Source organism: Rasamsonia emersonii, assembly GCF_000968595.1.
Source record: "Rasamsonia emersonii CBS 393.64 chromosome Unknown ctg1118621760225, whole genome shotgun sequence".
NCBI classification, from domain to species: Eukaryota; Fungi; Ascomycota; class Eurotiomycetes; order Eurotiales; family Trichocomaceae; genus Rasamsonia; species Rasamsonia emersonii.
Genome location: NW_013563139.1, coordinates 40,329 through 59,282, shown reverse-complemented (window position 1 = coordinate 59,282; position 18,954 = coordinate 40,329). Strand labels below are relative to the sequence as shown.

Genomic DNA, 18,954 nt, shown 5'->3' with positions numbered 1-18,954 from the left:
TCCGCCGCGGGGAAGACTCTTCAGTTGTTGTACTCGACCTCATGGTCGAATAGCTCATGGTTGCGACTCTGGCTCTGACATGGAGACACGGAGCGCGACGCGTAAACAGAGAAGAGAGGCGCGGAGATAAAATCATCTCGCTCTACTCTGGCAACCCTGGCGGACTTCCGCTTCGAACAGAGAGCTACACCCTCCCACGAGGAGCGCAATGGAAAATCACGATAAGGGGTGCCGCATTCCGGATCACGTGACGGCATGTGCGGATCGACGTTGGTGACGCTAATTGAGTTGGCGACGTGGAGTTGTTGCTGATATCCGCTTTGCTTCCACTTGTGGACAGCACAAATTGTGTCTATATACTGCACAAAGGATGCCGGCATCTCGAAGTCCTGACAAAGAAGCCGACTTAGCCAGCGGTGCAAAGCAGAAATGAAGCCTTGACAAGTCTGAGGAGCAAAGAAGACAGCTAAGCACCCTAGCTCAGAGGGAATTTGCGACTTGCCCGTTTTGGCGACGAGGCGCAAGTCGGTCGTTCTTTCTCGTTATGTAAGCACAGCTCGTTTCCCAAAGCGGAAGGAGGTGAGGGAGACAGCTGTCAACCGCGGCAAGTGCCCCGTTGGTCGACCCCGCAGCCATCCAATGAGAAACACCCGCCTTTGCACGTCAACGGCCCGGCCGTCCAGTAGATCTGCACGTCGCGGCCTCTGAATGTAGGGATACACACTGTAATTTCGATTTCATGAAAAACAGCCTTTTTTTTTCAGTAATTGAGGGGAAAAAAAGGACTTTATATGCAAATACCTTTGGTGCTTTAGCGCTAAATGTGGAGAAAATTTTCAGTATTTTGACCTAATATTTGCTTGAAAAGAGCTTGTAAAGCTTGTACTGACTACCTAATCATATCACGTGCTGTAATTTCTTTTTTCAAAAATGGCCTGAAGTTCACTGTAATCACATTTCAGGCCAAAAAATTGAAAATTCTCCATCCCTAATTCAAAGAAACCATCTATAAATATCCTCTACTGTCCGTATATAATCCGTGCAGGGCCCTCTATCTACATACTAGTCTACATACACGCAATACCTCAACCGATTCCATGCTACTCATGGTAGACTACCACACATATTTGTCTAAACCCTACGCATTGATTACCGGAAGATTACGCTCCAGATAGCCGCGCCATCTGGGCAGCGATCGCCGGTAGATTGTGCCAGACCGCATCTGCAGATCCTCAATCGCACTCGCGTACCGGATCAGCTTCGCCTCAGAGAAGGCCGTGTTCATGATGGCAAGCCCAAATGGCAAGCCCGATTCTTTGTTGACGCCCGCTGGCACCGTGATGACCGGGTAGCCTGCCTGGGCGGCGATCTGGTAGGATTGGCCCACGTCTGGAGGCACGAGGAGGCCGTCCAGGGTGATGGTGGTGCTGCTGCCATTGTTATACCGCAGAGCTGCGTCGATGCCCTCTTCTCGGGAGGTGCGCTGGCAGAAGGCGAGTGCCTGCCAGTACGTCTCGTCCATCACGCCTTTCGTCTCCAGCGAGGCGAGGAAGCCGTCTTGCCCCGAAGCAAACGCCGGGTGGATGCCAGGCAGCCCTCCCTCCGTTCCCACGTTGTCGATGTTGTACTGGACGAGGTCTTCCAGCGAGCGTATGTTAGTATTCTCCAGCTCCGCGAGGTACGTCTTGATGTTGTTGTAAAAGTCCACCTTGACGACAGTATACTCTGACTCGTTGGGAAACCCGCGGGTGGTTCCGTAGTCCCAGTTCCAGCCATCGGGCGACACGATAGTCTTGTAATTTGGGATCTCTGTGCCGTTAATGATGGTAGCACCGGCAGATTTGATCAAATCGAGCAGCTCCGTCAGCTGCGCGATCTGGGCCGGGTCACCTAGAGCCCAGAAGGAAGCCCAGGGCAATCCAAAGACGGCGCCTTTCAGTGCGGACTGGTCAGACAGGAACTGCGCATATCCCCCCTCGGGGGTTTTGCCCTGCTGCGCCAGCGTGTAGTTGTCGCGGGGGTCCACGCCGTAGATGGCATCCAAGGCGTACGTCGCATCGCGAACGGTCCTGCCAAAGGTGCCAACCGTATCCTGGTGCGTTGACTCAGGGATCACGCCGGCGCGAGACGTCAGTCCGACAGTGGGTTTGATGCCGACGATGGAGTTCCTTTCAGCAGGGTTGATGACTATGTCTATCAGCTTTCGTCAAATGCAGGACAGTAAGCACATCAGACTTACCACTGCCGTCAGTCTCGGTGCCCAGGGAAAAAGTGACCAGATTGGCCGCCACTGCCACTGCAGAGCCAGAGCTGCTGCCGCCCGGGTTGACAGTGAGATTGTATGCACTTCGACACTGGCCTCCACGCCCTGAATATCCCTCCGAATAGTTGTTAGACCGCATGTCCGCCCACTCGCTCAAGGCGGCCTTGCCCAGGAGAACAGCGCCCGCCTCGCGCAGCCGGTGGACAACGTGGGCGTCGCGAGGCACAATGGAGCCCAGCAGGGCCCAGCTGCCAGCGGTGGTCTCCATGCGGTCCTTGGTGGCGATGTTGTCCTTGACGATGAACGGGATCCCATGGAGGGGGCCACGGATGATCCCGTTCGCGCTTTCCTCGTCTAGAGCATGGGCGATTTCCAGTGCATCGGGATTGAATTGAAGGATGGCTCTGTTGGGCGTTAGCGAGCTGGAAACAAAAAAAAAAGAAAAGAAAAAGACCAGAAAAGAAAATAACGAGGAGTAAAAAAAAACGAGGAAATTCGTTAATGTACTATATCACAGTGCGATAAATCGCAAACACATCCATACTTTAAATACTCATCCGTCTGATAGATGCGCTCATAGTAGCATTGCAGCAGCTGGACGCTAGTGAGTTTGCCAGACGATAGCTGGGCCTGGATGTCATCGATGGTGGCCTCCTCTAGCTTGAAGCCATGGCAGAGACGCATGGGGAAGAGGGGGGAGTCAGCAATACTACCTAACCCATTACCAGCCATTTCCTGAAGGAAATCATAGGGAAAGGGGTTCTCGCGAATTTGCGACAACACGAAGCTGTCATTGTGTGCAGCCTGGTCCAGAGCCTGGATGGCCAGGGAGAGGAAGCTAACAGCCACCACTGCTAGGAAGTGAGACAAGGGCATGGCATGGAAGCCACGTGGGATCAGAAGAGGATAGAGGCAAGCAGGTATGTATCTAGACAGGCAGTGACAGGTTCACTACTCCGTAGTTTGGATAATTATTAGATACCTAGGTACGTGCAGATACTGCAATGCAACACGAAGGCTTGCAATTACATAATTGGCCAACGCATCTGGCATGTGACCTGCGCCCTTGCAGAGGGACAGTCGACAGCCGAGAAACGAGATACGTTCATTTCATTGTTTATTTAGTATTGCTGACATGGATTAGTATACTTGCCCATCGATAAACACTCTGCTAAGATGATCAGTCCCTGGTGAGGGTAATTGCTGTGCCACTGCTCTACCCGATGTAGGCACTGGTTACACGACATTTTCAATTTCCAAGGACAAAGAAACTAGACAATACACTTAGCAAGTCTTCCTTTTTATCTTTTTCCTTTACAATAAGGTACAAGAACAGTAGATAATGGCCAGCATCGAGCGCATCGACTTCCACACTCACGCAGTGACTCCGGGCTACCGCAAATATTGCCAGAAAGCCCGACTCGCGGGGAACGGGAAACCAGACGGCATGCCCGGGATACCAGTAAGCCAGACTTGACGCTGAGTATATACTGTACTAACTGTACGACACAGCAATGGGATCCCAAAGCCCACATTGCCCTCATGGATCGTCTGCACATCTCGCTATCCATCCTCAGCGTCTCTTCTCCGGGGACCCATCTCAGTCCCGGAAATGACAGCGAAGCACGACGTCCCTTACCCGCCAGACCAACAAGGAACTGTCAGACATCTGCAGGGCCTATCCAGACCGATTTGGCTTCTTTGCCTCTCTGCCTCTGCCGGATGTTGAGGGCTCGTTGGCGGAGATCGACTACGCGCTCGACCACCTCGGGGCCGTCGGGTTCCAGGTCCTGTCCAACGCGCACAGAGTCTATCCAGGAGATAAGCTACTCGATCCGGTGTTTGATCGGTTGAGCGCGCGCAAGGCGATCGTCTTCTTGCATCCGACGTCCTGTCACTATGTTCGGACTGTCGAAGTCGGCGGCTCTGGGGAGTCAGGGTCTGAATCGACTACTGTCGTCGAAACCTTTCATCCCCTTCCACAGCATCCAGCACCGATGCTGGAGTTCATGTTCGATTCGACCCGCGCAATCAGCAATCTGCTGCTGTCTGGCACGGTCAAGCGCTGCTCTGGAATCACCTTCCTTGCTTGCCACTGTGGCGCCACTCTGCCACCAATGCTGGAACGCATAGCGGCGTTTGGGAAGATTCCGGGCAGTAAGAGCGAAGACGCACTGACTGCAGAGGAGATAAAATCCACCTTGCGCACCCGCTTCTATTTCGACCTGGCGGGGTTTCCGTTCCCGGACCAGATCCACGGCCTGCTGCGTGTGACGGACACGTCGAGGTTGGTCTATGGTAGCGACTACCCGTACACGCCAGGTGGGTTGGTGGAGGACTTGGCGAGGCGGATGGATGAGGAGGTGGACAGATTGTTTGGGGAGGACGTGAAGAAGCAGATCTATCACGAGAATGGGGGAAAGATGCTGCGAAATGCTACGTTATGAATAAGTTCGTACTGTAAATGCTCGGATTCTATTATCGATAGTTACAATGGTTTTGGTCGATCTGTTTGTTAGCATCTGGGGAGTACGATCTAGCAGGGAAGCCCTGCCACTACTGTGACAACAAAGGTGATGGAAATCTGGCGCTGTAGCTGTTAGCTTGTAGTACATCCCACTTCTGCTCTTTGTTTATTTCATCCTATTGTTCGCATTAGGTCTGGCAATGATATTCTTCAGCCTTTGACAAAAACTCAACGAGTAGACGACAGCACGTCGTATTTCTTCTCGAGAAGTAGCATTTCTGGCTGCAGATAATTTAAATACGAGAAAGTGGATCGGCGTTAATTTGCACGTTTATACTTCTTTTTGCCTTCGTTTATTCAAGGCACTTCTCATAGAAGAACAAGGCATGCCACGGTTTGCTCTGCCTTGGTTGGTAGTATAGAGCTGAAGCATCAGGGTTAGGGTTAGTCAACCACGGAAGTACCATATAAATAAAGTATAAATAGATAGGTTATAAAGGTATAATAAAGTAGCTAATATAGCTGTGATGGTTAGTGTTGCGGTACAACATCGTAACTTGACGGAGGCCACCCGAGTCACATGGGATGCCCGTGACCTGGGGTATGGATAATCCATTTCGTGTACGGAGTTAGATGTTCCTTTCATGAATACCCACCAAGCCTTCTCTGCACCGCCGACCTTCAGCATCGACCACCTCGTCTCTATTGCACAGACACGGATGAACGCCGTAGGCGATCATTTATGGTCTTTGCAGTTCGACCCAGCTTATATGCGGCGATATCTCCGAGTCTTATATCAGGGCGAGTTTCACAAATTCTGCAAACCAAACGAAGCGGCTGCACTAGTGGTCAGTGAAATCTATCACGAAGTGTTAAGCTACTGGAAGTGGCGTATGGTGAAGAACGAGTGCGAGTATGTGAAAGATGTGCATGGCCGTTTTCAAGACAGCATTCGTCAGGGCGAACGGCTTCCCCCCGTATATTACTGTGCCCTGGACGCCCTGGAGCTCCTTCTCGCCAACGAGGTCATTCACTGGAACAACTTTCTCTTCCAAGCGATAGCGAAGCGACCGGGATTTCGCCATCATTGGAGGGTCTCTCGCCGTGATGCAGAGTCAGTTTTCCTGCAGCGACAAACGCCCGCCAATACGAAAGAGGCTTTTGACAAGGATCCTCTAGATTGGTGCTTGATTCAGTTGCTAGGATCGCAGGAGGCGCAAACGAATTTCGACCACGCGATGTTAATCGCGTTCCTGCAGAACCACCTCGACACGAGCTCCAAGGAAGAAAAAGCACGAGTGGACGAGATCCTGTACCAGAAACTGTCTGATTGGCAGCTGTTTATGAAATGCTTGCCTTAGTCCGGTTGCACCGACCACAGAACACAAACCGGACCCTGGAAGAGGTGTTCAAAACGGAAAAGAGAGGACCTTGGCAGAACGGGAGGAAGACTTACTCCCCGTCAATAAATGAATGCGACACTTTAGGGAGAATACTTATTAAAGAATTTTATGAGGTGCCACACCCAGCGGGCATAAGGACATGACGTGGTTGGAGCACTCTCAGGGCATTCGCCACGCTCTAGAACGCTTTTGGGTAGGGTTCAGAAATTCTGTCCGCAAGTCCCTTGAAGAAAGAATGAAGCTCAGCACGGAGGAACTCAACGCCCACTTGGAGATCATATCTGCCCATATCAGTCCAGAATATATTCACAGTTTTGAAGACGAGGAGCAGAGAATTCTCGCCAGTATTCGCAGAGCCTCGGAACCAGCTGCCATTCACATACAGACGGAGTGGGGAACGACGGCACAGGATACAGCAGTCGTTCCCAAGCGTAAAGTGAAGAGACGCTCTTCTGGTCCTTACCAGCTCGAAGCCCCGAAAGAGACTGAGACCATTATTAAAGACCAGGAAAATATGACTGGAGCAGATAATAAAGAAGAAGAAAATAATCCTCCAAGAAGAATCACCGTGACGAAGCGCGCATTCGACGTTCTCCGCCTCATGTACCCCGAGAACCCCGATGAGACAGGCCAAAGCGTCGGATGGGACAGCTTCGTGCACGCCATGTCCGACATGGGCTTCACGGCTCACAACGCAAGTGGCTCAGCGGTCGAGTTCAGGAACGAGAGTTTCGAGCACGACAACGGACAAACCGTGAGAGGGAAGATTGTCTTTCACAAGCCTCACTCGGTTGTGAAGATCGATCCGGTTATGCTGCGGTCCATGCGGACGAGAATGGCCAAGTGGTTTGGCTGGGGGAGGAGCCGGTTTTTGCAGGCTGAATTTATCGCCAACTGGCGAAGATGGTGCTTACCGGTTAAACCTACGCCCTGGATTAGGGTTTGGTTAGGGTTAACCCTGCAGCGTTGATCAACTGTTTGTCAACTGGCGAACACTTACAGCAAGGACCTAGAGCCTAATATTTATATATAAAAATCATTATATATAAAAAATACTTTGTGTTACTTATTCAAATTACAACTTTATGATATACTAATAATCCTACAGGCTACCGTAATAAGACTAAATTTTAGGAAGAAATCATCGCGGTGATCGGAGGGGGCAAAAAAAAAAACAACCGTCCCAAGACCAGTGACACAAGCAATCATGACCATCTACAGAGTACAGATCGAAGCACGTCCATTGGCGACTTCGCTATCAAAATGCAGGCCAGTGATGGCTACCTTACTCCAATAGGTCCAGCAAACAATCCTGCTGCCTGCTGCATTGCTGGTTACTATTAATACTATCACCAACAACGCAATCACGACATGCTTACTAGATGGAGTTACATCGGCCCCATGCAAGCAAGGCTAAGCTTTTGACCAAGATCGAATGTGACGACGAACCACCTGGACGCGACACCCTGCTCAGCTCATGCCCGTATTAGGCAACCATAGCTATGTGTCGCAGCTGGTTTGCTGTCAACTTATAAGAATTCCAGCTTTGGTCTTACTCAATGAGCAATTATGTCGATAAATATTTAACCATCTTCAAGTCTGGAAAGACCTCTATAATCTTCTTCCATTACCATCCTCTTCTCAACTGCCATGGGGGACGTTATTCAAACCGCCGTCAAGCACGTCGCCGGAGGCATCGGCTTCGTGTCAGAGGGCGTCGCTGCTTACAAAAACCGAAAGCGCTCGCAAGACCAGTCTACTACACCGGCGGACGAGTCCCATGAAAAGGAAAACACGATGAGGACGAGAAAGAGGATATCTCGACCGAAAATAGCCAGAATCCGGTCGAGTTCGCTGATACCTTCGTGCGAGAGCATCCTGAACCGGCAAATCCAGCAACTCCCCACGGAAGACTGCCATGTCCAGTCTTAATTCCACAGCGCAGACCAAAGGATCAGTCGCGCGGATTCATGCGTGCCTATTCTCCGGTCCTGGCCGATGTGGGCATCGATCAGTCGACGTTCCTCGACTTCCTCGAGACCTTGGGCCGGGCCTGTCGCGCATCGCCATGGATTCATACGATCAATCTGGCCTCTATCGGGACGCTGTTTCTGCCGACGGCGACCTCGATCGCTGTGTCGATTGCCATCCAGCTCGCCACGATGACAGCGATTGAGGCTCACAGTCGATACAAGTGAGCAGCATCCTTCCCTTCTTCTTCCAAAAGGTGCTTGCCAGTTCTTTCTTCCTCAGGACAAACAAGTTCCTCGACAAAATGAACCAGGAATTCTTCCGTCCGCGCGGCCTCTTCTGCCTTGTCATAACCTGGGATCCGGAGTCGGACGAGACCAGCGAGACCTTCAATCTCGAATCGGCCATCTCGACGTCCCTCCGCCATGATGGACCTGGCATGGGAGGATCATATACAAGCTACGGAGTTCGAGCGGGACGACAAACGGCACGAATCTGCCGTTTACGGAGGTTGCGCCGCTCGTTTTTCCTGCGGCTGAGCTTCAGGAAGCGCCGACAGATAAAAATAAAGGGAAGTGGAAGAGCAAGATGAAGGCAACGAAGGAATTCGTCGGTGATTATATGGACCAGAGGGCGCAGACAAAACTTGTATGTACTGTAAATCATTTCGTCGTTGGACGCCTTTGCTCACTCCAGCAGGCGATGAAGAATCCGAACGGCCCTCTACCCACCGGACCGACGCCGACTTTTGCGTCGCGATTCGCTGATCCCAGTCATCCCGCAAGCAGCGGGTCGCTTGTCTCTCTGGTAACAAGTGGCCATATCGATCTGCCACTTCCCATCATCGGAAGCGGGTCAGCACCGGCACGATCGAGAGGATCCAAAAGCGTAGTACAATCAGCCCTGGCGGAAAGACAGTCCCAGTCCACACAGGGAGGAATCCCAAGCCTGATCAACGAAATATACGAGTTCGCCAAGGAGTTTGGATTTGAAATCGTCGCGCCTGCGAGTCCCGGGACCCGACGGTCCAGCAGTCCCAGTCTCAGCAGCCTAGCTGCTCTCCCAAACATAGGTCCTGACAATCTGAAAAAGTTTATCAAGAAGGTGAGCTAAACCTCAACATAGTTATAGGAATGTTACTAATGATATTTCCTCCCAGAATGTGCTGTACCTGATGATCGTCAACATGCCAACTGAAGCGGAAATGCAGAACGCGCAGAGAGTAGTTGCCGAATCGACATCGCCGATGACCGTTGGGATGACGACGAAGACTGATACTGAAGTATACGAGTTGGGAACTTCTAGCGAAGTGCACGAGTTAGGAGGGTAGTCAAGTTCAGCATGTTCTCAATGGCTTATGTTGTTGGCTTTTTTTTTGGCTACGCTATCGCTAGAGTTTTGTCTGTAATGTACTAGTATTCTCCCATTGATCTGGAATTTCATGGTTAGAATATAGCCAAACTAGTAGATTCGACTGACCTAACATCTCCAACTGTCAACACTCGCAACACAGCTCTGCAGATCAACAATGCCATCACCGGACATACATACTGCTTAGATTCAAGCACAATTCAAGCCGTAACAAGCGGCTCCTCTTTCCCCGGATGCAGCTCAACCATAAAAGCCCCATGCTGCAGCGGCGGATAAGTCATCTCCGTGAAAGAATAAGATTCAACGCCCTCGTCCCTCATCATCTTCCTCACGCGGTCGTTTCCCCCGGGGACACCTCTCCTCTTTTTTTTTGTCCTTTGTGACGGCCGTCACCAGCCATGCGTTAAACTTTCTTCACGAGCTGCGGGCCCTTCGCCTCGTTCTCGTCCTGGATGGTGTCAGCGCAGAAATGAAATGTGCGAAGAAGGCGGGGACTTTGCCTTGGCTGGTCTTGGGCTAGATGGCTGCCATCACTGTGCAGTGCAGCCTTTGAGGCCGTCGGCAAACATACAGCCAGTCGCCGAAGGCTACTTCGTCGTCTTTCCACTCACTGGTCGATGTCGATTTTGTATTTCTGGCCAGTTGTAAATGGATGGCTCTGTTATTCCAATGGAGGTTTGTTCATGCAGAAAGAAGAAAGATGGTGGAAGAAGAGGCTGTTTGGATGTTGTTTGTGATGATGGAACGGACTGAATGGACATATAGACATATATACATATTCCTTTCCTATGCCAAGATGACTCCAGGCACTGTATTACCAATAAAGGTAAGTTTGGATCTATTAGTACTGTCAGCATCAAACAAAAAAAATAAGCCAGTACCTAAAACCATCCAAGAAAACGCTTAGCATAAACATAAAATTCGTAACTACATCTACAACTTTTGCGTTACGTCAGCAAACTGTCATGAGTTAATTTCCTGTCCTGAAAGCGGTTGCGTCAGCGTCAGCATCTTGTCAACTAACCCTAACCTAATTCAAACAGCATTATAACTTCTAGGATAGGCAGAGCCTCACATTCATCAGTTAAGTAAAGAGTTAAAAAAATTACTAGAAGTAGAAAAAAGGACTCTATATTAATTGATGATCCGATCCCAATGTTCTTCCTCAACGCACGTGCTTAGAAGAGACATTTAGCAATGCCACAATACTAGTCATTGTATAAACTATTTATTTATTATCAAAAAGCACAATGTGCTGTCAGTGGGAATGCTATATCTAATTCTAATATTCTATTTATCCAGCATTAACAATATTAAGAGTATTGGGTAGAGATTAATATTACCTTCTGCAGACAAAGGTTACTCCTTCCTCCAACTCCTCACGCGAAACAGATAGTAAATAGCCACAGCAAAAACGACATTGAACCAAATATACGCCCACACAAAGCCAAAGTTGCGCCATCGCTGATCGTACTCAATGTCCCGCGCGGCCAGGAACTGGTCCGCCATGCTGAGCGTGCAGTAGGCGCAGTCCTGCGTCGCTTCCGGGTTGATGAGATTGCCTGCCGCGCCGGTCGCTGCGGCCGCTTCCAGGTACGGCTGCATGTACTGTCCGCAGGTCATATTGGGCGGTGGCTGGAACACGCTCAGCTCACTTTGAGAGCAGTGGACGGGCCGGCCGCTGATGCCCGCTGCGGCGATGGTGTTGACGATGTACGTCATCGGGGAGACGCGGTACATGAAGCTCCAGAAGCCCGGCAGCGCGACGCGCGGCAGCATGACGCCATTGAAAATCAGCGTCAGGTAGAAGATCAACGTCGCGATCTGGCCCGCTGTCTCGGCGTCGGGCAAGGCTGCAACAACAGCATGCGCAAATGTTGACCCGAAGACGAAGAACTGGATCAGCAAGAGCAGGATCACCCCTTGGTTCTCGGAGCTGAGGATGCCAAACACCGGGTAAGCGAAGGCGGCAAATACTACAATTCCCAGCACAACCTGGAACGGGATCTCCACGAAGATGTTGGCGATGATGAATGCCGCCCAGTGATATGTCTTGGAAGGCCGTTCGCGCACTTCATAGAGGTCTCGCTGGAAAATGAACTGCGGCATGATCTGCTGAACCAGGGCGGCAAAAATGGCCGTGATCATGAAGATGGCGAAAATGAGAGACTGCAGGCCTTGCATTGATGTCCCTGGGATGTAGAAAGAGAAACCCACGAAGACTAACGAGCCAGTTAGCATTCTGCGTGTCAGATAATTTTGCAGCCATGACTTACGTGCTGATGCTATACCCAGGACAAACTTCCCCCAGATGTAGCTTGGTGTGCGCCAGTACTGCTGGAAAACTCGAATCATGACCGCAATCAGCTGGTCCCAGAAGGGCATCGCGAACTCCGTATTGGACTCCTGAGAATCGGTTTGCTTTGGAGCGTTTTTATTTCCCAACGTCTCGTGGAGACGATCTAGTTCACTTTCCACTTGTTTGGCCTCTGGGCTCTCACGCCACAGCGCTGGCCAGTCCTGAGTTGACTGACCAAAGGCTCCCGCACCGGCAAGTTCAAGGATGTACTCTGCTGGATTCTCATGCTCCTCACACTTGCGGGCGCCCTGTCTTTCAAAGTAGTCCAACAGCGTTCGGGAATTCTCACCGATATCGCCGAAGTACACCGTGCGCCCGCCTTTCGCGAGGAACAACAAACGATCGAATTGTTGGAAAAGCATAGACGATGGCTGGTGTATCGTGCACAAGACTGCCTGACCGTTGTCTGCGAGCTTGCGCAGGAAAGACACGATGGTCCAGGAGGACTGGCTGTCAAGGCCAGATGTTGGCTCATCCAGGAACAGAAGAAGAGCGGGCTTCGCAGCCAGTTCGACACCGATAGTCAGCAGCTTTCGCTGCTCCACATTCAGCCCTTCACCAGGAACACCGACGACGGCCTCCGCAAAGTCCTCCATATTAAGCATGCGAATAACTGTTCGGAAAGGTTAGTAACAACGAACAGTTTTTCACCAGGCATACGCACCATCCTCAACGAAATCGTATTTTTCCTTGACAGGAATAGACTTCGGCTGCCGCAACAGCGCCGAGAAACGCAAAGCCTCCCGAACAGTCGATGTGTGGAGATGAAGATCCTGCTGCTGCACATAGCCCGTTTTCCGCTGGAAACTTGCATCCAAGGGCGCACCATTGACCAGCATATCACCAGTTATGACGCCAACAGAGACCCTCTGCGCAAGAACATTCAGCAGTGTGGTTTTGCCCGCACCGGAAACTCCCATCAATGCTGTCAACGTGCCTGGTTTGACCCATCCGCTGACACCATCCAATAGCCGCCTCGTCTCGCCCTTGATTTGGATATCGTAACAGACGTTTCGCCACGTGAAGACATCCTTTTGCTCCGGCAAGGTGATTTCCTGGCCTTCCTTGGTATCTCCCGCGTCCCTCACAAGCTTCTTCGAGCCACCCTCCCTCACTCCCTTCAGCACGGCCTTCGGAACATGGCCAAAGCGATAAACCAAAGCCTCTGCCGTCGAGGAGCTGGAAGAGTTGAGCTCCGTGGTCACCAGGTAGAGAACCATGAAGAAGACGATAAAGGCACAGAGAATCCCAAAGTTGCGCCACAGATGAGAGTATCGATAGCCGTAACTGACATCCAAGTATCTGTCTCCATTCACGAAAAGTTCTCCGGCCACGGCACCCTTCTCGCCGCAAATGAAGCTCTTGCTCGAGCCTGTCGAGAAACCCGGATAGGCAGGGACGACATCTGAACAGGGAAAGTCGCGTCCGTGAAACTCGTTGACTATCAGGCTCTCGTATGCGTACGCGAGTGGATTGATCCAGAATATCCATCCAAACCAGGGGTGCATGTCGGGTTTAGGAATCACAAATCCGGTGTAAATCACAACAGCAAGGAGGATAACCCCCGCCATGGCCAGAGCTTGGGGGATCGTCTTCGTTGCCGCTGCAATGGTCCTGAATACCTGGCTCATGCAGAGAAGGGACATGAACGTAAACAGGAAAAAGACGAAGAAAGGACCCGCTTCATATCGCAAGCTGGCAAGGAAATAGAGAATGACGTTGAAAATAATCCCAGAGACCAGTTTTATAGGGATATCGCTTACGATTCCCGCCAATGCTTCAGCAAAGGGATGATAGAACGCGTAGGATGCATGCTTTTCCACGATTGGCCGCTGACTGTAGAGAGCATTAATCTCTGATACCGTCAACAGGGAGTTCAGCAGGATCGCGAAGAAGAGAGCTGAACTCTTTGCAAAGAACGACTGAGTCCCGAACGGAGTTCCATAAAACAACGATCCGATGATCAAGGACATGACGACTTGGCCGCCGATTGTGGTCAATGTGGACGCCTTGTCATTCCAGATCCGCTGATATGCCCTCACAGTGCAGAGCTTGACCTGCATCGGAATACTGATCACATAAGGGGAATGGGGACGAGTATGCTTAGCCTGCCTTTGCCGATGGCTCTCACTGAAGGTACTTGCCGTATGACCGCTCTTCTGCAGATCGTGTTCCAGTTGATAAATCTCGTTCTGGAGCTGCTTAAAATCGGCGCTTTCCCGCCAGTATCTTTCGAACTCTTCCGCAGTGCGTGGCACGGAGTTCTCAAAACCGGGTTTCGTCTGTCGTTCGCTCGGGTTGGTCAAACTAGTCAGAAAATCGGCCGTGGTCTGTCTGGGCGGGCAGTGCCAACCCATCTCCTCAAAATACTGCTTCGCGCGCTGAGTCGAGCCGAAGAATATTTCGCGGCCTTCGTACAGGACGATGACTTTGTGGAAGAGGTCATAAACGTTTTGTGATGCTTGGTAAAGAGCTACCAGATGAGTACTCTCAAAGATCTGGGAACTCAGTCGCAAAGCCTTGACGAATTCGAGGGCCGACGCTGAATCCAACCCTCGTGTCGCATTATCCCAGCAACATAGCGGTGATCCCGCCAGGGCCATTTCAGCGATTGACACTCTTTTTCTTTCACCGCCACTAACACCCCTGACAAAATCCGAGCCGACCTTCGTGTTGACCGTGTGGGAGAGCCCAAACACGGCCATCACGACGTTGCGGACATGTTCGATATACTCCTCGCGTGTCTGTCCAGGGGCCCGGCTTCGCGGGGCTCGTGCTGCAGCTGCAAACCCGAGTGTCTGACCGACGGTTAAATGTGGAAAATCTATTCAATGTAAGCGCTAGAAGCAACGATGAAATGGTTCACCAATCGACTCACGTTTCTCAACTTCCTGGTTGTACAGAATCTCGCCCCGGAATTCGCGAACCATCGTTTTCTGAGGAATACCGTCATAGTGTATCTCTGATGATGGGTCGATCGTCAAGCCTGTGGTATTGGCCGATATCGACTTGAGAAACGTAGAACACCCAGCACCAGGGCGCCCCAAGACCAACAGCATCTCACCACGCTTAACATAGCCATTGAAATTGTGCAAGATAGTCTTATGAGACTTCTGGCTGGATATCACACTTCTCAGGCGGAAAGGGGCTGTCAGGACTGAGTATACTGTTTGCTGGACCTGAATTTCGGCTCCTGAGCCATGGACCGAAAGATTCTTGAAGACGACGCCCGTCTTTCGTGGCTGAAGGCTCCCCGTTTCATATTTCTGTACCTGAAAGAGCATCCATTTGTACAGATCGAAGTTCTTGCTGGTAGGGTCGAGATGAGAAGGGTCAGGGGTGGTCGCCTTGCCGATGAGCTGAGCAGATCGAATTGATTGATGGGTAGCAATATGTGTCAATTGCTGGCGCTCCTGCTCCGACCAAATAGGATCAATATCTCCCGGTTTCTCCTCTGCCCGCTCCGTTCTCGCATCCTCTGATGCTGCTGAAGACTCTGACATGATGCATGCAGGTTGAAAATCTTCTGGACGGTTTAGGTGAGATGACAAGAACACAAGAGCATAGAGAACAAATTTGACAGATCATGGAGACTTCATGGGATTCAAATGCGACTTTTCACATGTTCACCCCGATTTATATACGCCATTTCCCAGCCTCAGGCAGCGACATCCTCTCCTCTTCTATCTTGGCGGAGTTCGGGTTTCGGAACATTGCCCTGCTTGGATAGTATTCTTAGATGTGCCCAAAGGGCTCGCCTTTCTGGAAACCAAAGACTGGTCCACAGTTTCCCACATAGGAAAACAGTACGCCGCTAGTTGTTTATCATCTGCCATCCTTGGTTCGGGACGTGATTGTAGCGTGGTCGGAAAGCCGGTTGACACGTCGCAATCGGCCCGTATGAGGCGTGCTCGAGTAAAGCGTTCGGCGGTCGGAAACCCTGGAGGAGCGATGCCTCCGAAATAGGCAAGCATGTCGGGATGACCCACCTAATGAAAAGGCGATAGATAAGGCATATCGGCCTTTGAAGCTGACCCCTGAAGCCATTGTCAGCATACTACTGATGGAGATCTGCAGAATGACGGCGTCTAACAATTGAAGTTGTTGCTTCTCCGTATATCATAGTCTGGTGCGCGATACAGGAAACGTATCTGCATGGCAAGGAGATATCAAGCTCATCAAGAGATCTGACAGAGTAACAGGATCTGCAGTCCGCAATCACATGCAAATCGACGATCGTTGCGTCGCCAAGATCAACGATTTTATTGGCTGCTTTCGAACCTCCGAGGCCCGAGTCACATGACCACGACCACGCGGCAATTCTCCACCGCCGACCTCGCGTCTCGGAGAACAAACGCTCGTCGCTGCTCGGACATCCTGGTTCAAGTGCCTGCGAGGCATTCGACAATAATGGCGGACACGACGACTGTGTTGCGGCCCAGAATCTCGAAATCATGCGACCAGTGCAAAGCTCGCAAAGTGCGATGCATCCGTAGGTACTCTCGTTTCTAGGTCTCTCTATAACCGATAGCACGCAGAACGGCAGTATTAACGGCCTGTCAAGGGGACCAAGGCTCACAGAGCTGTACAAATTGTCTCGTAAGAGTGCAGATCCCTGCGAGCACATCTACTGTGATTGACCCCCCATCCGCAGAAGCGCAGAGAAGAATGCCACTTTAGCCACACGAAGAGACGACTCAGACAGCCAGAGCAGAGCATATCTCCCGGTCATGGTATCACATATTTTAGGTTCCAGTCTCTCAATTGATTTGTTCTCATACGTTCGCAGGTCATGCTTCAGCTCCGTTATCTATTACTCCGTCACCGAGTGATGTTAGCTCGGGAGAACCACGGGCTTATCGGGACCAGGACCAAGGGTTGTATCTGGATTACCTCCTGGAGAACAGACAGGCTAGAGGAATCGGTGGCATGAGAAATGACACATGCATCTTCAAGGTGAGAGTTGGCAAAAAGCTTCCGAATGAAGCTGCAGAGGCTGACGGGTCGTCAATTGTAGGCTCCTGAACATTATGGTAGTCTCAGCCGACCGATTCCAGTAGTAAGCAGGTGCTGATGTTCTTCAAGTGGCAAGTTCGAATCTGGCCTTCTTCTCAGAAAGCAGGATTCGCTCTGTTTCGGAGCGACTGGGGCATACGAAGCTCCGTGATCTCATTGAGACAATCGGAAGCGTCATCAATGCCCGAATGAATCGCGGGACCAAAAGCTCCGGCGCAACAATCAAATTCAAAGGGCCGTCAACGCCTGAACAGGTGTCGCCGGAAGCTGCTTCAGCTTACATAGCAGGTAATGCTCCCGTGGTTTTCCCCGCTGAACCGTTCTGACACCGCCGCAGCCTACTTTAATCAGGTCCATCCTATGTACCCATTTCTGGATCGCAAAGACTTTGAGGAAAAAGCGTTCAGCTCCCATCTGCCTAAGTACCTGGCTAATAGTCCGCCATTTTCGGCTCTGTATCATACTGTCCTTGCACTCGGGTGCCAATATACGGAAGGCGGATCGTTTGATCCGGGGAAAGGAAAAGCATGGAAATTGTTCGAGGTCGCCCTTGGTCTGTTTTCCGATGTTCTCATTCCCAGAGAGTCTTTAGTCAATGTGCAAGTAAGCGTGCTGTCACAGACTCTTATTGGATCTCGCTGACCAGGAACAGGCTATCACTGCCATGGTATGCCAAGAGGTTTCACGACATGTTTGTTGAAAACACTGACATGAGGCTAGTCCATCTTTACTCTGAATCTGTCCTGTATTCAGATTGAAGAGACGTTGATTTCTGAGGCGGCGAGAATGGCCCAATCTCTGGGTTATAGCAGGGCCATCAGTATGAGTGAAAATGAGGTGGCGTGTCACAGGACGTTCTGGGTTATATATACCCTAGAGAAGACGACATGCTTTTTCTCTGGCAGAACCTCAGTAAGTGGCACTGCTGGCTGTCTGCCCTCGCTCTCCCAGTCCTTGTATTCATCGTGTCCAGGGCCTGATGGATTCCGACGTTGGATGCCCCATTCCAGAAATCCCCGAGGCAGTCTTCGGAGGCTTCGATTGGTTTCTGTCGTCCGCTCGCTTCAGTCGACTGGTGTCTCGCGCGTACGACATGCTATTCTCTGTCAGTGCCAGAATGAGATCACCAGATCAATACTTTGCGGCTATTGATCGAGTCGACGCCGACCTCGAGCGGTGGAGGAATTCTATTCCCGAGGGATTCCGGCCAGGCGAGCCATTTCGCCCTCAGAATTGCAAAACGGCGAGTTCCATGTTGATCACGCTGCGGTCGCATTTTTTCTATTACGGTGTCGTTGTCGCTCTGTGCCGGCTTACGCTGCACGTAGGCGCGGGGTCGTCATCTCCCCGCCTCGAAGAAGCGAAAAAGCGGCTGATGCATACTGCTCGTCATGTGATCGAAAACACCCGTTACATTGATGCGGAGCCATACACACCGATATGGTAGGAATCGCTGTCCTCTCTGTCTGATTTCTCTTTCCGACATCGCTGACGTGAACCCGAAACAGGATGCTCGGCGTCATTCCCTTGTCCGCCTTGTTCATTCTGTTTGATTTTGTTGTCCACAATCCGTCTCATCCGGAGACTAACACCAACTTGGCGCTTTTGGACGTCGCCGCTGGTTATTTCAGCCGGTTGGAGTATGCAACAGGAGGGTCCCTGCCCAGCTCTCTACTCTCAGATTTCGCCCATATTGCGCGACAATTTGTTCGCGATGTGCAATCCGGCAAGCGGGTAGTCACCACCGATGCTCCCAGCGGCGGTCAGTACAATACCAAAGATTTCGATCGCCTACCAGAGACGCAACAGGATGTGGGATTCTTTCCCCCTCAGATGGGGGTAAGTCTTCGTAATGTGCCTTCGTAGCGTTCTGCACTGACATGCTTTTTCTTTAGCCAACTCAACAGATGCCGATGCAGGGCCAGGTGGGCAATGGAGTTGCGGCCCCGTTCACGGAACAGCTCTTCTACCCAACGACCGATCTACAACCTCTGATGGGCGGCGAGGTCCCGGCCGGATTCGACATCACCAATCTCTTTGATGTTGTGATTCCCGACTTTATGACCCAGCTATAGCTGGTGGTCTTACGCTGCATGATATTCGT

At 51.2% G+C, this 18,954-nt stretch overlaps 7 protein-coding genes across 7 annotated transcripts; 5 read left to right on the top strand and 2 right to left on the bottom strand.

Annotated features, from left to right (window-relative positions):
• Positions 1–1,138: 1,138 nt before the first annotated feature.
• Positions 1,139–3,139, bottom strand: T310_5064 (Amidase; the record flags this gene model as incomplete). Its single annotated transcript, XM_013472082.1, has 3 exons — positions 1,139–2,187; positions 2,240–2,667; positions 2,808–3,139. The coding sequence occupies 3 exons, from the start codon at positions 3,137–3,139 to the stop codon at positions 1,139–1,141; spliced, it is 1,809 nt and encodes a 602-aa protein (XP_013327536.1).
• Positions 3,140–3,605: 466 nt separating this feature from the next.
• On the top strand, positions 3,606–4,710 carry T310_5063 (Uncharacterized protein; the record flags this gene model as incomplete). Its single annotated transcript, XM_013472081.1, has 2 exons — positions 3,606–3,725; positions 3,910–4,710. 2 exons carry the CDS (start codon positions 3,606–3,608, stop codon positions 4,708–4,710), a joined length of 921 nt encoding a protein of 306 aa, XP_013327535.1.
• Positions 4,711–5,257: 547 nt separating this feature from the next.
• On the top strand, positions 5,258–6,091 carry T310_5062 (uncharacterized protein; the record flags this gene model as incomplete). Its single annotated transcript, XM_013472080.1, has 2 exons — positions 5,258–5,260; positions 5,486–6,091. 2 exons carry the CDS (start codon positions 5,258–5,260, stop codon positions 6,089–6,091), a joined length of 609 nt encoding a protein of 202 aa, XP_013327534.1.
• A 181-nt stretch (positions 6,092–6,272) lies between these two features.
• Positions 6,273–7,286, top strand: T310_5061 (uncharacterized protein; the record flags this gene model as incomplete). Its single annotated transcript, XM_013472079.1, has 2 exons — positions 6,273–7,073; positions 7,242–7,286. 2 exons carry the CDS (start codon positions 6,273–6,275, stop codon positions 7,284–7,286), a joined length of 846 nt encoding a protein of 281 aa, XP_013327533.1.
• Positions 7,287–7,783: 497 nt separating this feature from the next.
• Positions 7,784–9,434, top strand: T310_5060 (uncharacterized protein; the record flags this gene model as incomplete). Its single annotated transcript, XM_013472078.1, has 5 exons — positions 7,784–7,998; positions 8,079–8,327; positions 8,578–8,752; positions 8,804–9,208; positions 9,264–9,434. The coding sequence occupies 5 exons, from the start codon at positions 7,784–7,786 to the stop codon at positions 9,432–9,434; spliced, it is 1,215 nt and encodes a 404-aa protein (XP_013327532.1).
• Positions 9,435–10,834: 1,400 nt separating this feature from the next.
• On the bottom strand, positions 10,835–15,337 carry T310_5059 (ABC multidrug transporter; the record flags this gene model as incomplete). Its single annotated transcript, XM_013472077.1, has 4 exons — positions 10,835–11,697; positions 11,752–12,447; positions 12,499–14,658; positions 14,713–15,337. 4 exons carry the CDS (start codon positions 15,335–15,337, stop codon positions 10,835–10,837), a joined length of 4,344 nt encoding a protein of 1,447 aa, XP_013327531.1.
• Positions 15,338–17,141: 1,804 nt separating this feature from the next.
• T310_5058 (uncharacterized protein) lies at positions 17,142–18,925 on the top strand (the record flags this gene model as incomplete). The annotated part of the gene is made up of 6 exons (XM_013472076.1): positions 17,142–17,453; positions 17,503–17,517; positions 17,571–17,762; positions 17,824–18,293; positions 18,359–18,689; positions 18,746–18,925. 6 exons carry the CDS (start codon positions 17,142–17,144, stop codon positions 18,923–18,925), a joined length of 1,500 nt encoding a protein of 499 aa, XP_013327530.1.
• Between the last annotated feature and the right edge of the window lie 29 nt (positions 18,926–18,954).